Genomic DNA, 14,209 nt, shown 5'->3' on the forward strand with positions numbered 1-14,209 from the left:
CTAGGTGAAAAGGATGCTGGTGTTTATTGTTACCATCCCTTCTACTTTTCTGTAAGTTTGAAATTATTCAAATAAAAGGCAAAACGTTAGTAAAGCAAACAAAACGATGAGATCCCACTTTATTTTGCAAAACTTTAGAAAGCTAGAAAATTCCAAAACTGGATGTGGGGATATGGAAATATTGAGATATTATAGATGGAAATATGGGCTGGCACAGCCATTCTGGAGCTTAATTAGTCAAATCAAGTATACTAAAATCCAGCAATTGTGCTCACTGGTAGTTGTTAATACTCTTTAGCAACTATTTCTCTCACCCTTCTGGGTACATGGTAGGATTACATTTTCCCACCCCCTTGAAAATTAGGTGTGGGCAAGTGAAACTTGCTTTGACTAATGGAATGTAAATGGATATGACAATGTCTCTTCTGAAGGCAGCAAGTATGATAGCATATTTTGGGATGAGGTCTCCATCAACCCACATCTCTGAGTGACTATGATGAACTTAGTGCCCCTGATGATCTGGTGTGAACATGTAGTAGGAGTGAAAAATAAATCTAGGTTGTGTTTTTACAAAATAAGCAAACACCATCTATTTTATAGAATGACTGTGATAATGATGTAAGAAAATTCAGGAAAGTTCACGGTACTGACAGGTCAGTTGATTCTCTCCCCGTCTTCCTTCCTTTTATTTTGCCAACTTGGCACATACATCCTTACCTGGATCTGTTGGAAGAAATGTGCAATATCTTGATCTGGCTGATTTCCAGAGGCCAGCATCCGACTTTTGTTTTCCATGAACTGCTGTAGCTTATTTGAGAGATGCTCAAACATCTCTGCCTGGGGCAGAAGCTTCTTCAGAGAGCTCTCCTTTTCTTGCTGCTGTAGACATAGGTGTTTGAAGCGTTGGCTCACCTCTGCCAGTTTGCCCTGCAGCATCACTGCTGTGGTGCTATCTGCTGTTTCCATGAACTGAGTCACCATCTCACGCGTGGCCTCCAAACTGCTCTTTTGCCGAGCAATGTCTTGTTTCAATTTCTGTCACCAAGAACATGTCTGTTAGCTCTTAACCCAGGTACTCTGGGATATCTGAGCCAAAAATTAATATACTTCAAATAACTATATATTCACATGTAGGACTGAAGGACCACAACTGAGCTTTCGGAATACCACACATCTTATCCCCTTAGTTATCTATTTCATTCCACCAAATGACCTTGCTATGACCACTCTTCTTCAAGCTCAACAATTGTCTGGAAACTGGGTAGACAAATTTTTACATGGATTAGTCATCTTCTATAATATTATTCAAAGATTCATGGCAATGAATTCTTTTCCTTATACTTTTCATAATGATATAACTAGGGCACATGGCAAACGCAACCTCAATGCTAACACCAGGGACACAGGTCTTACCATATTATTGGCCAAGGCTTCTTGGATGACTTCTGATGAGAGTGATGCCACTTGCTCCTCTTCCAGGTTTTTTTCAACTTCCCCAATGGACTGCAACAGGCTCTCCAGACTTTCTTGGACACTCTGAGACTGGGCTATTGCCTTCTGCAGCACAGCAGAGCGTTCAGCCAGACTACAGGAAAGGCTTTGGAAATGGCTGAATATGAAATCTGGAAAATCAAGGTGATGAGAAGAATGGAGACTGTTTTTATAATGTGTTTTTGAAAAGAAGCTTGAAGAGCATTAGTATTTGAGTCAAATTTAATAAGCATTATTGACTCAGCATCTACTAAGGTCTAGATACTGAGGACTAAAGGTAATTAAGACAAGGTCTCAGTTTTCTACAAACTTAAGATTCTAAAATAGAGCCTAAGTAAGAGAAGCCATTCAAAACTAACTATAAAAATGAAAACACAGTTTTAATGAAAAATGTTATACTGGTACTAGGAATATGATACTAGAGAAGCCCAGATGGAAGAATGGTTATTTTCCTATCTTTTATTTATATTTTGGGGAGGAGGAGAGAGATGTGTTGATGGCGAGGACTTTATAAAGGAAACGAGCTCTCAATTGAATCTTGAAGAATGAATAAGATTTCATCACTCATGGTAAGCACTCAATAAATTTTAGCAGCTAAGCGAAAGGAAAAACTTCACAAGTAAAGTAATGAAGAAAGGGTTAGAAAAAGAAAGTAGGGAATGGCTAGAAGGCAGAATGCTGGGAGGAAGGAGTTGAAACCAGATTGCAAAGGTCCATCAATGGTACAAGAACAAAGATCATTAGAGAGTGAGCTATTTGATAATAGTTCATATCTACTTATTTTTTATATCCTCAGCTCTAGCCTATGCAGGTACTTATAACAGTGTGATGTATTATAGAATAGAGGAATTAAGGGAATAGTATCACTGTTGCAGCTCCATACCTGTAGTTTCTTGAATATGTTTGTGGTCTGGGGCTGGCTCCCCTTCAATTTCCATGAGGTCATGAGCTACTTTTTGCAGCTTTTCTACAGGTACTTGGTGCTCAGCCAACTCCTCTTGCAACTGCTACTTGTCCATGAATGAGGAAAAGAGAAAAACATCTTGAATGAATAATCAAAGCTTGTTTTAGGAGCCTAGAGTTATCAAAGGGCTTTATCAGTTCATCCACAGCCACAAACATTAGAAAAGTTTTTTTTGGAAGCAGATCTTGTCCAAGACATTCTACTCATTGCCATTAATCCATTCAAGTGTTTGATTTTAATTTTGAGTACTTTAAGCTATGCAATACAAAGCCTTGCACCCCAACACAGCTTGTGTTCTGGCTTACCTTGGTTGTTGCAAGCTGCTGCTGCAGGACCCCAGGGTCAGAGGCAACAGAATCTGAGAGAAGCTTCTCCACACTGGCCTCGCAAGCCTGCATCCAGGCCTGCAGGTTGTCAGCACTACTCTGAAACTGCTGATACTGGCCAAGCAGCATATTCAGGTGAGAGCCCAGCCGTGTACACTATACAGAGAAAGAAGGGAAAAGCAGGCCTAAGCAAGGTCAGGACAAAGGTAGCAGCCTCTTAGGCAAAGCCCAAAGAAAGAGGCCTGGCTTTGCCACAGAGAAATTACTCTAACTCCATTTAAGGGTAGTGCTACAGTTATATGAATAGATGGTACCAACCATCTGCTCCAAGTGGGGTCTCCATTGTTTGCTCCACATTATTCATTCCAACCTTATTACATACCTGGAAAGATTTAGCAGGCTATATGACAAGCCTCCAAGAAAATATAAATCAGGTTACATGGGCAGGTAAGGGTTGAGAGGTACAAATAGTATCCCTTTTGGAAGGTTAGAGATGTTGGCAGAAAACACAAGATAGTTAAGAAGAACTGACTGGATTCTAAATATTAGGAACCTAGAGGGAGCTCCTGAGATAGGGATGAAGATAAGGATTTATCCTAGATGCTGTCTAGGAATAAAGACTGTACAACTGGTTTAAGGTTTTCCTGTGCTATGTCTCTTGGGAACCCAAGCCTCCTGGTCAGGATAAAGGAAGGTGAGCTCTTCCACCTTCACCACAGACTCAAGACACAACCCCAACACTGCCAGGATCAGGCATTAGCCTACAGGCCTACACATGCTGCATTTATGCCCAGCACATGAACATACTTTGCCTGAAGTTATAATACAAATCAGATTGCCCATTGGGTCCTGAGGTTCTTATTCTGAGCCCCAGAAACCACCCACAGTTGTGAAGGGACTGCCATGATCATCTGACCAGTGGCAGCCAGGAACTCTCTCTTACCTTTGAATGGAGAGCAGTGTATCTTTCTGTTGCATCCCTCAGCTTGTCCTTCACTAAGTTTCCAGTTGCTGAAGGTTCTCTACTTTCCTCGAAACTGTTTTCTGCGTCCAAAATTTTCTGTCCTGATATAGTCACAAATCTCAAGTCACCTTTGTGGGAAATTACATCCTCTGAGAAACTTCCTTGCCGCTTCACTAGGGAGGGCAGGGCTTCAGGACTACTGCCTCCCTTATGCATGTTCTCCAGCGCTTTCTCAGACCGTTCCAGCCAGTTCTCAAACTCTTGATGGTCCTGTAGAAATTTCTGTAGCTCATCCCGTAGTGTCTGTACCCGCTTCAGCTCTGCCTCTGACTGGGCCAGGGAAGTTGCATACTGTTCCTTTAGATCTGTGAGCTTCTCCTGCAGCATTTGTCGTTCCTCGGGTGTGAGATTGTGGCCATGCTGGTCCAGGAAGGCCTGAGCTGACTGGGTAGCCAGGATAAAATTTTGTTGCTGGGACAGCAGTTCTTGGTGACGAGCCTGACAATCCCCCAAAACAGAGGGCAATCAGTATGGAAACCACAATAATTTGGTTATGTATGTAACTAAATGTAGGAAGAGGTAAATCACCCATATTTATCCCTCTCAAAGCATATACTAATACCAGCTGAACTGACAGATACTGGAATCTATAGTTTTCCAAGTGATTTCACGTTGATTCTTGGAACAACCCTGAAATGTAGGTAGATAACATGATGCCCATACGAGAGGAGGGAATATCAAAAAGATGTTATATGACTTCACTGAGGTCACATATATAGTTAAGGGACAGAACTATGTCCAGAACCTGACTCTCTTCACTAAACCATCCTAACTCTAAAAGAAGGTACAAACAGACACATAATAATTATCCACATTAATGAAAGAGGAGAGTAAACTGGGAAAGTAATATGTATGACAACACAAAAATTTCAAATACTTTGCTGTGAAATATGTCACTCACATATCCAAGAAGACTGACCCTGCTGGAAAGACCTTGGAAAATTAATTCATTAAATATTATCCAGTTTCAGCCTGTATCCACAGAAAACTTAGAGCCTCCACTTCCGACATCATCTCAGGAAAGCTGGGATGATAAATAAATCCTGAGCAAATAGACAGTACGGAACAGCACTACAGCTTTGCACAGATGCCTCCCTCCCACCAACCCATCCATCCAAGAGCACGGTAGTTCCCTTCCTGGGATGGAACTGTTAGTTGGTCAGACTGCCTGCGGCCAGCAAGAAATGTCAGAAGCCTCCCTGTGATGGCAGGACCATCTTCACTTTGTGTTGTTGTCAGACTACCAGGACTTTGGGAGACACACAGCAATGGATATTCCATGTGCAAAAGTGGCACACAAGGCTCAAAAATCCTAATAATGCAAAATAAGGCAATGGCCCACAGACTTCAACAGAAATACTCCAGCTAAGCAATATTTTCTTTGCTACAAAGATGTTACTACTGAAACATATGATCCATGTGTTTTGTAAATACTCTAAATATGTAGTCTCTAATCTTTCAATTAATTTGCATGCATACACCAATTTATGTCCTGAAAGATGGCTTATTTAGTTAGTTCACTGGTTTATCCCCAGTACTTGGTATATAGCAAGCACTCAGTAAACGGCGAAAGAATGAATAAATGACTAGAGATAAACAGTGAGCAAGAAATCGTTTCTGCCTTCAAGCCTGGAGTCTAGAGGGTAATACAAACAAAAATACAACATAGAGTCAATATTGTAGGGTGTTGAAATAGATGGCAATTCATATTTTAAAACTTTAACTTATGTTTGAGACTAAAGCAAAAAGTACATTTCCTAATATAACTTATACGGACAATTTAATTGAACAGCATATGTATATGGAACCTTGAATATGGAATGGCGAGAAAGGGAGAAAATTCAACTTCCCCATTTGGAGAACTTCTGATATTCTCACAAGCAGTGGGGACAACCAAATCAATAGGCCAAGCCCTCAATCTTGGGGTTTGTCTATATGAAATTTATCCCTGCAAAGGACAGGTTAAGCCTACTTAAAATTAGACCTAAGAGTCACCCCCAGAGGACCTCTTTTGTTGCTCAGATGTGGCCTATCTCTCTCTCAGCTAACACGGCAAGCAAACTCACTGTCCTCCCCCTCTCTAAGTGGGACATCACTCCCAGGGGTGTAAACCCCCCTAGCAACGTGGGGCAGAAATCTTAGAATGAGCTGGGACTCAGTATCAAAGGGTGGAGAAAGCCTTCTCAACTGAAAGGGGGAAGAGTGAAATGAGACAAAATAAAGTGTAAGTGGCTGAGAAATTTCAAACCGAGTTGAGACGTTATCCTGGAAGTTATTCTTACATATTACGTAGATATCCCCTTTTTAGATTAAGGTGTCTTAGGCTAGAGGGAACTGCCTGAAAATGTGGAGTTGTGTTCCAGTAGCCATGTTTCTTGAAGATGACTTTATAATGACATAGCTTTCACAACGTGACTGTGTGATTGTGAAAACCTTGTGTCTGATGCTCCTCTTGTCTACAGTATGGACAGATGAGTAAAACATACGGGTTAAAAATAAATAAATAAAAGGGGGAACAAATGTTTAAAAAAAATACAATATAGAGTGAAAAATGTTACAATACAGGGAAGAGTATAACAGCAACATATATGAGGGATATTTAACCTGAATTTGGGGAGTGGAAAAGAAGGACTTCTTAGAGGACGACCTCAGCTGAGATCTGAAGAATGAGTAAAAAGTAACCAAGAGCTGAGTCCCTTCCTTACTACTACCCTGGAGAGGTAAGAATGTTTCAAGAGTATGTAAAGACCTAGAAGAGAGTAAAAGCCTAGTACAATGAACTGAAAATGATCAGTATAGCTAGAGACTCAAATGTGAAGGAAGAAGGTGAGAGGTAAGGCCAAGTAAGTAGGGACAGATCCTCAGGGGGGCCTTGTAAACCATGTTATGTTCAGGGAATTATTAAAAGGCCTTTTTTTTTTTTTAACATGGGCAGGCACCAGGAATCGAAGCCGGGTCCTCCGGCATGGCAGGCGAGCATTCTTGCCTGCTGAGCCACCGTGGCCTGCCCTATTAAAAGGCTTTTCAGAAAGGATACGGCATTTAAAAAAATCTCCTAAGGGAATGTATTGAGAGTAAAAGCTAAGAGGTAAAGAAATCATTAAAAGCAATTATAGTAATATATGTGAAAATTGACTGTGGCTGCACTACAATAATATCTCAATAGAGATATAAGTGTGGATAACATTGAAAGAAATATAAGTAGTAGAATAATACATGGACTGCAGTGACTGATTTGATATGGGAGAAAGTGAGGGAAAGAAAAGAATCTACGATGATTTCTAACTAAGGCAATTAAGTGGGAATACAGGAAAGAAAACATGCTTGAATGCGGGGTGGAGAGGGGGTAGGTTAGAGAGGAAACAAGAGTTTCATTTTTCAGTTTGAGGTGCTCACGGTTCCAAGTTGCAAGTAGTCAGGTGGATTTATATAGTGTACAGGCTCAGGACAACACAGGAGACACATGTATACAAGGAATTTATTAGTGCAAACAGTAACTGAAATGTTATGAGTAGATGAGACCACCCAAGGAAAGCATATTCTGAAAGATGAGAAGAGGGCCTTGAAGCACATAAGTATTTCTAAAGCTGGTCAGAGGATAAGAAGAAGGATTACCAGGTGAATACTGCTGTGGAAACCAAGAAGGAGAGTATTTCAAGAGGACTGGTCAACAGTGTCAAAAGCTGCTGAGCTATCAAAGAAGAGATGGACTGACAAATGCTTACTAGACTTAGGAGTAAGAAGGGCATGGTGACTTGTCCAAAGCAGAAGAGATTCCCCCAGCATAGTGAGCACAAGCTAATTTCCTCACCTTTATCTTCTCACATTGCTGGCCCAGTTTCTCTGGGGCTTGGATGACCCCCATGTGACCATCATTTGTATCCAAGGCTTCTTTCCCCAGGCTTGCTCCTGAGATCTGCTCCATTCCTGGAAGGCTGGACTGCAGGTGTCCACCAGATGAGCCCAAGGAAGTCACCCAGTCCAAGAGAGCATCAATCTTACTCCTGTTCTCTGCCAGTTCCTTTACTGCTTTACTCTGAAAGCCACATAGACAGTCTAAGAGAGAAGGCCTTGGGTGTTCAGCTGTACAACCACAGTTTAAGTAAAGAGGGGGAAATTTATATACTAAAGAAAAAAAGTAAACTCTAAGACTGTTTATATACACAAAATAAATTCACATCTTCTGAAATCTGTTGAAAAATAATTATTTAAAACAAACTCTACCTTTCTTCTATTTTTCACTGCTTAATATTAAGAACAATGGCAAATCCCAGGATTTGATTAGGTTTTATTAAGAGATCATTTAGTTCTCCTATCCCAGCAAGGCTTCATGGAATTCTTTAAGTAGGGTAAGAAATAGCATAGTCACACTCAATTATCTGGCTGCCCCTCCCTAAGGGAAAGGCAGGCTTCTCTCTATCCTTTCTCTGCCAAACAGAACACAAGTTCTTAAATTTGCCACTCAAATTCTATTTTCTGACTCTTCGAGTATTTTAATTAAATAGGTTATATCAAATTATTTATCTATGTCTGTGTTGATTTACAAGTAACATATTTATGTATTTCAGAATTCATCTTCAGTAACTTGTTTCCTCTATTTCATATTCTCTACCTCCCTGATTAGCATCAGAACCCACAGTCAAACAAAAGAGTCCAATTCAATCTGCCAGTTCTGAGCGGGGTTCAGGAGATCCTCTGAGACTTAACTTTCTTTTTGGCTTGTTCCAGTGCCACGATTCCCACTGTGACTAAAGCGGAAGTTTGGAGATAAATGTTAGAAATATGCCATTTGCTTTTTCTTCTCCTTTGCTCACTGCGACACTAAGTGTCTACTGAGACACATTTCCAACTATATAGTGAGTGTACAATATAGCAAGGTTTTTGTTTTCATTTTGGTGATATGCACCCCCGACCAACTTTTCCTGATTGTACGTCAGGAAAAGTTGTATGTTTCTTGAAGCATTTTTACATTGTCTGTAAAGCAGTTTTCCCTCATATTATCTTTTATTTGTGTGGGTACCAAAATTTTCTTTTAGGAAAAATATCAAGTTTCTTAGCATTCTGATTACCTTTTCCGTCTCCTGCTGTAAGACTGAGGTCACTGTTTCTTCCAGCTCCTTCTGAGCCACCCGTGTCCGTTCCTGGAGAGCCTCATATTGTTTCTTAGCTTGATGAAGTTTTTCCTGAAGACCTGCCAACTCATGGGGGCTCAGCTTAGTCTGGTTCTCTTCCAGGAATCCTTCAATGTCTTTGACAACACTTGCAAATGAGGTCGCATGATTCTGAATGTCATCCTGTAAATTCTTAATGCATGAAAACAGAGATGGTGGAGCCTTCAACTTCAGTACTTATAAGCCCTCCAACAGTCTGAAGATGGAATGGCTAGTGTGATACTTTTGTAACAGATTTATGTCCCTGAACTATAATTTGCTGAAGGACTAGACTGAAACAATGCAAAGAAATTTTGAAATATTTAATATTCTGAGCAAATATATAATGAAGACAAGGAGGCCATCTATAAACATATGGAATAACAGATTTTAATTTTACAGTGAATTATCCTGAAAGAGATCATTCTATAAAAAGAGAGCTGAAAACATGATTCTAGCAGTTAGGGCCCACCTGGTCCTTTAGAGCTCTCCTGGTTACTGCTCCCTATTCTTAAGGTGGCCTACACGGACCAGAATCATCTGGCTCTCATCTACTTCTTCAGCCTCATCTTTCGCCAAGTTTCCCCTTATTCTTTGCAGTTCAGCCAAACTAGCTTCTTTCAGTTCCTTGAGTATGTTGTGCTCGATCTCATTTCCATTCAAGGCTAACACACAGACTTGTCTGGTATGTTCTCTCCCTCTTCCCATTCCTTCAAGTATTAATCCCTACATATCCTTAATTTCTCAGTTTAAGTGACACTTATTCTTAAGTGATATAGAACAAGCCCTTATAAATATTTTTTGACGGAATTAAAATAGATTAATTCACACTGACCTTCAAGTTACTTTGGTTTTTCTGCAAGACAGACAGATCCTGCTGGGTGACTCTGTCTTGGTGGCCTAGCAATGTTCTCTCTGCCTGTTCTACCCAGCTACAAAGATCCTCCAATTTCTGGTGACAGGTATTTTGCTGTTTCTGCAGAGTCTAATCAAAATGCAAATGGGTCAAGAGATAATTAGTAATTCTCATTTTACAAATAGGATTCCCTGAAACATAAACCAAGAAGTTTAAATATTAAGAATGGAAAAGTTGATGGCAGACTAAACCAGGAAAAAGCACAGAAATCATACTTGGAAAACTCCCCTCATATGGACAGCCTGCTGGCCTAGATTTACAGTCTAGATGATAACCAGGGATAGTTTCAGGAGAAAAACCTCCAGTTTTGATTTGAGAGCTCTGTGGCCAGATCACTGTTATTAACCTTCGAAATGGATAGCAGAGAGCCTAGATGCTTGAAATCCACAGATGAAAATGGTGGTGATAATTAATCAGTAGTTCTAATTACTTCCTCCACTAGAACCAGAGGACTGTGACACATTAAGTCAAAATATGGAAAATTAGGACTGGGCTAGGAAGAAAAATCAAGGACTTGGATAATTCATAAGTTAATTTAACTTCTTAATAATTGAGCTATCTTTATAAATCAATGTCTCACAAATGCAGACACCCATTAAATAGACTGATTATATGCCAGGCATGAGGGGCTAGAGTTGGCTATTTTGAGAAGAAGAAAACTGCCTGGGAATAGGCCCAAGGGGAGGGAGAGAATATGTTTCTGTGCCTGATCCTTTCTCCAGATCTCATCTCGGTTGCATGATACTAAAGCACCTGATTGAGCAATTGAGCATGATGTGTTCTCCTGATCATCCTTCTAAAACCAAATTCCACCAGTTTCTACATTCTGATGGTTATTTTAGTCACCTGCACTTACAAACAGGTGCCCAAATTGGCCCTCTCTCCCCCTCTTTAGGACAAATAGAAGGGCTCAGGAAGAGAACTCCTAAGATCTCTTCAGCTGTAAAACAGGATCTTCATGGGTTAGGATGGGTGCAGACTGAATCTGAAAAAAGCAAAGCAAACAAGTTAACACACGGACATACACACACATTCAGGGAAAATATAGAGAGAAGCAGAGCATTTCTGACATTAATATCAATAAGGTTAATAAATATTGTGAAATTAATAATGTGCTCAGGGAGAATGTTTACATGCAGTTCTATCACCTGCTGCAGCTTGGTGACCTACCCTGGATCTGGGCTGTGTCTTGAAATTGCTCAGACCAGTGTTATTCATTTATTATCAACAGGCTATATAAACTCATGCTATATAAATTCCTAAGTGAGGGCACTGCAAATTTTCAGATTTTGGAAGGTAACAAGCATTTAGTATTTTAATACCATTTCATTATAATTGATACAACTAAGCAATAATAGGATGTATGATATTGACTAGCCTATTTTTTAAGCTTAACTCAAAAGCTCACAGATTTGCTAGTAATAATGGTAATTTTAATATTTTACTAAATGCCAAGTTATAACTAGCAGAATTGGCATAAATATAACTCTTGGAATTCTAAGGTTATAGTGTTTTAATATAATTATGTTGTGTTCTGCAGGAAGAGGGTTATGATAGAAGATGGCAAGATTGGATTTTTTCAAAATATATCACTCCTGCTTCTACACACTTTTCCATGATTGAATAAGCACTAGGCAGTACAGTGTGAAGAAAGGTGCTAGAAAACAGTAAGTTTTAAAAAGTGCTAAAAAATTAATATGATTTGGATAAAAATTTCCTTGTCAGCTGTTTGAAGGTTGTCAAGGATTCTTATAGTAAATCGTTTGAAATACCCCATACTCAAACTGGTTTCAGAACCATTCTTTTCAAGAGCTCAGAGTATCTAAATGTTCCTAACAACCCTAAAAAGCATGGTGAATGAGAAAACAGAACAAAGGGCCAGGTATATGATTTTTCATTTGAAAGTCAGGGAGAATGAGACACAGAGAAAGTAGAGTTTCACTAAAAAGAAAACACTTGCACATGCATACACATGTAAACACATACATACTGTCTCATATGCCCACATACAACCAAAACATGGCAAGAAAAATAGCCAGAACAGCTGCCTGCTGGACCAGAACCATATTGGCCTGAATGACATGAAATTTCAAAACTGGCAAACTCAGGCTCTCAGCATCATGATAGAAAACCCAAAGACGGAGGACATCCCAAAAGACAAACTGAGCCCAGCTGCTGGTTCAGCCTGACCTTAACCCAGGCTGCCTGCTCCATTTGTTGAAGACGGCCCTGCAAAGCATCCATCTGAGCCGCAGTCAGTTCAACAAGGTCTTGGAAGGACCTCTGCAGCCCATGCAGATGCCTCAGCATCTGTCGGTTCTGCTGAGGGGACAAGTCCTGAGCATGCTCGGAGACAAAGAACTGAATATCAAAAGCAAGAACATCCAGCTGAGACTTCCTTTCAGTCACTGACTCTTTTAAATCCTAATGCAAGTAAAGAGGGGAAAACAAAACAAAACAAAACAAGGAAATTAAACTGCTACTTCTCTATCCATACAGGACTACTGATTCTAATCAAAGAACTGAGGAGATGAGGAGAGAGGTTAATTTCCTGTGTTTTTATAATTGACATAGATGATTTCTAGAGCCAAACAAGTGCTGAAAATCTCTTCTGCTTCCTCCAAACTCCTCATAAATTACAACTGTTTCCTTAACTGAACCTTGATTTCCAACTGCAATAAACTTTTAATTATTTATGCTCACAAAATTTTATGCTAACAATCCAAAATATTCTATAAACTAAAAAGAAAAAAGCTTTGGAAAGTTTAACATGAATTTATGATCTAAGATGTAGCTGTCTTAACTTTTTCCTTAGGTTCAGATATTTATTTATATTTGTCCAGCAGTGAGTTGCTGGTAGGCCAGTATTGAGAAAATACGTGATTTATCTCTGGTTCACTAAGAATTGATTTTTAGAATAAATAATGCTACTTATACATTTAAAAACTGTGAAGGATTACAGTCAGACTTTCTTATATGATAGTTATATTGCAATTTTCCACAAACATTTAGTCATCATTTGTGCTATGCTTAATGCAGTAAAAACATTTTGGATACCTACATCTCTATAACCTTGAAATTGAAAGTACATAGGGCACCAAGAACAATCCTACCAAGAAGGCAGGGAAGGCTTCTTGGATATTTATCATAAGACAATGCTTCCCAAGTAGGAACATGAATGAAGCTGAACTGGATAGGATGAACTTATATCAGAAGACTGGGTAAAGGATGATATCGTCCATATTCTAAAATTTCAACTTCTATGTGAGACTAAAAGGAGAGATGTTTATTTGGTGCAAAATTTATATTTTGGCTAGTGCATTTCCTAATTTAAATCGTATGGTCAGTTCAGTTAACACCTAAGGGCATGAGATTTTGTTGGTTTATCCAAGTTAGTGTGATGGCCCAATAAATCTCAGACAGATTTGGACAGTGAATAAAAAAGTATTTGCAAAGTCCCTTTGAGGAATGGGGAGAAAGGGGGCAATATTCAGCTTCCCCATTTTGAAAATTTCTGATATTCTAGCAAGCAGTGGGGACAACCAAATCAACAGGCCAAAGACCTTGATCCTGGGAGTCGCCCCATGACACTTATTCCTGCAAAAGATAGGCTAACCCGATAAATCTCAGAATGATTTGAACAGTGAATAAAAAAGTATTTGTAAAGTCCCCTTGGGGGAATGGTGAGAAAGGGGGAAAATTCAATTCCCCAAGTGGGGAATTCTTGATATTCTCATAAGCAGTGGGGACAACAAAAGCAATAGTCTGAGCCCTCAATCCTGGGGTTTGTTCATATGAAACTTAACCCTGCAAAGGATAGGCTAAGTCAACTTAAAATTAGGCACAAGAGTCACCCCCAAGAGAACCTCTTTTGTTGCTCAGTTGTGGCCTCTCTCTCCCAGCCAACACAACAAGCAAACTCACCACCCTCCCCCTGTCTAGATGGGACATGACTTCCAGGGTGTGGACCTTCCTGGAAACGTGGAACAGAAACCCTAGAATGAGTTGAGACTCAGCATCAAGGGATTGAGAAAACCTTCTCGACCAAAAGGGGGAAGAGTGAAATGAGACAAAATAAAGTGTCAATGGCTGAGAGATTCCAAACAGAGCTGAGACATTATCCTGGAGGTTATTCTTATGCATTAAGTAGATATCACCTTGTTAGTCAAGATGTAATGGAAAGGCTGGAGGGAACTGCCTAAAAATGTAGAGCTGTGTTGCAGTAGCCAAGTTTCTTGAAGATGATTGTATAATGACATAGCTTTCACAATGTGACTGTGTGATTGTGAAAACCTTGTGTCTGATGCTCCTTTTATCTACCTTGTCAACAGATGAGTA

The 14,209-nt window shown here is 39.7% G+C and overlaps 1 protein-coding gene across 12 annotated transcripts in view; it reads right to left on the reverse strand.

The window, feature by feature from the left end:
* The window catches only part of MACF1 (microtubule actin crosslinking factor 1), a 379,780-nt gene that overhangs the window by 104,005 nt on the left and 261,566 nt on the right, over window positions 1-14,209 (reverse strand). For 10 of the 12 annotated variants that reach the window (XM_077150197.1, XM_077150196.1, XM_077150193.1 and 7 more), the window contains 9 exons: window positions 12,062-12,295; window positions 9,791-9,940; window positions 8,875-9,108; window positions 7,617-7,841; window positions 3,725-4,243; window positions 2,761-2,937; window positions 2,375-2,498; window positions 1,414-1,622; window positions 718-1,035 (listed from right to left, as the gene is read on the reverse strand). In XM_077150197.1, coding sequence (XP_077006312.1) covers window positions 718-1,035; window positions 1,414-1,622; window positions 2,375-2,498; window positions 2,761-2,937; window positions 3,725-4,243; window positions 7,617-7,841; window positions 8,875-9,108; window positions 9,791-9,940; window positions 12,062-12,295 — 2,190 coding nt within the window. The remainder of the gene's footprint in view (window positions 1-717; window positions 1,036-1,413; window positions 1,623-2,374; window positions 2,499-2,760; window positions 2,938-3,724; window positions 4,244-7,616; window positions 7,842-8,874; window positions 9,109-9,790; window positions 9,941-12,061; window positions 12,296-14,209) is intronic. The other 2 variants (XM_077150191.1, XM_077150190.1) reach the window with 1 other exon arrangement.

Source organism: Tamandua tetradactyla, chromosome 2 (genome assembly GCF_023851605.1).
Source record: "Tamandua tetradactyla isolate mTamTet1 chromosome 2, mTamTet1.pri, whole genome shotgun sequence".
Taxonomy (NCBI): Eukaryota; Metazoa; Chordata; class Mammalia; order Pilosa; family Myrmecophagidae; genus Tamandua; species Tamandua tetradactyla.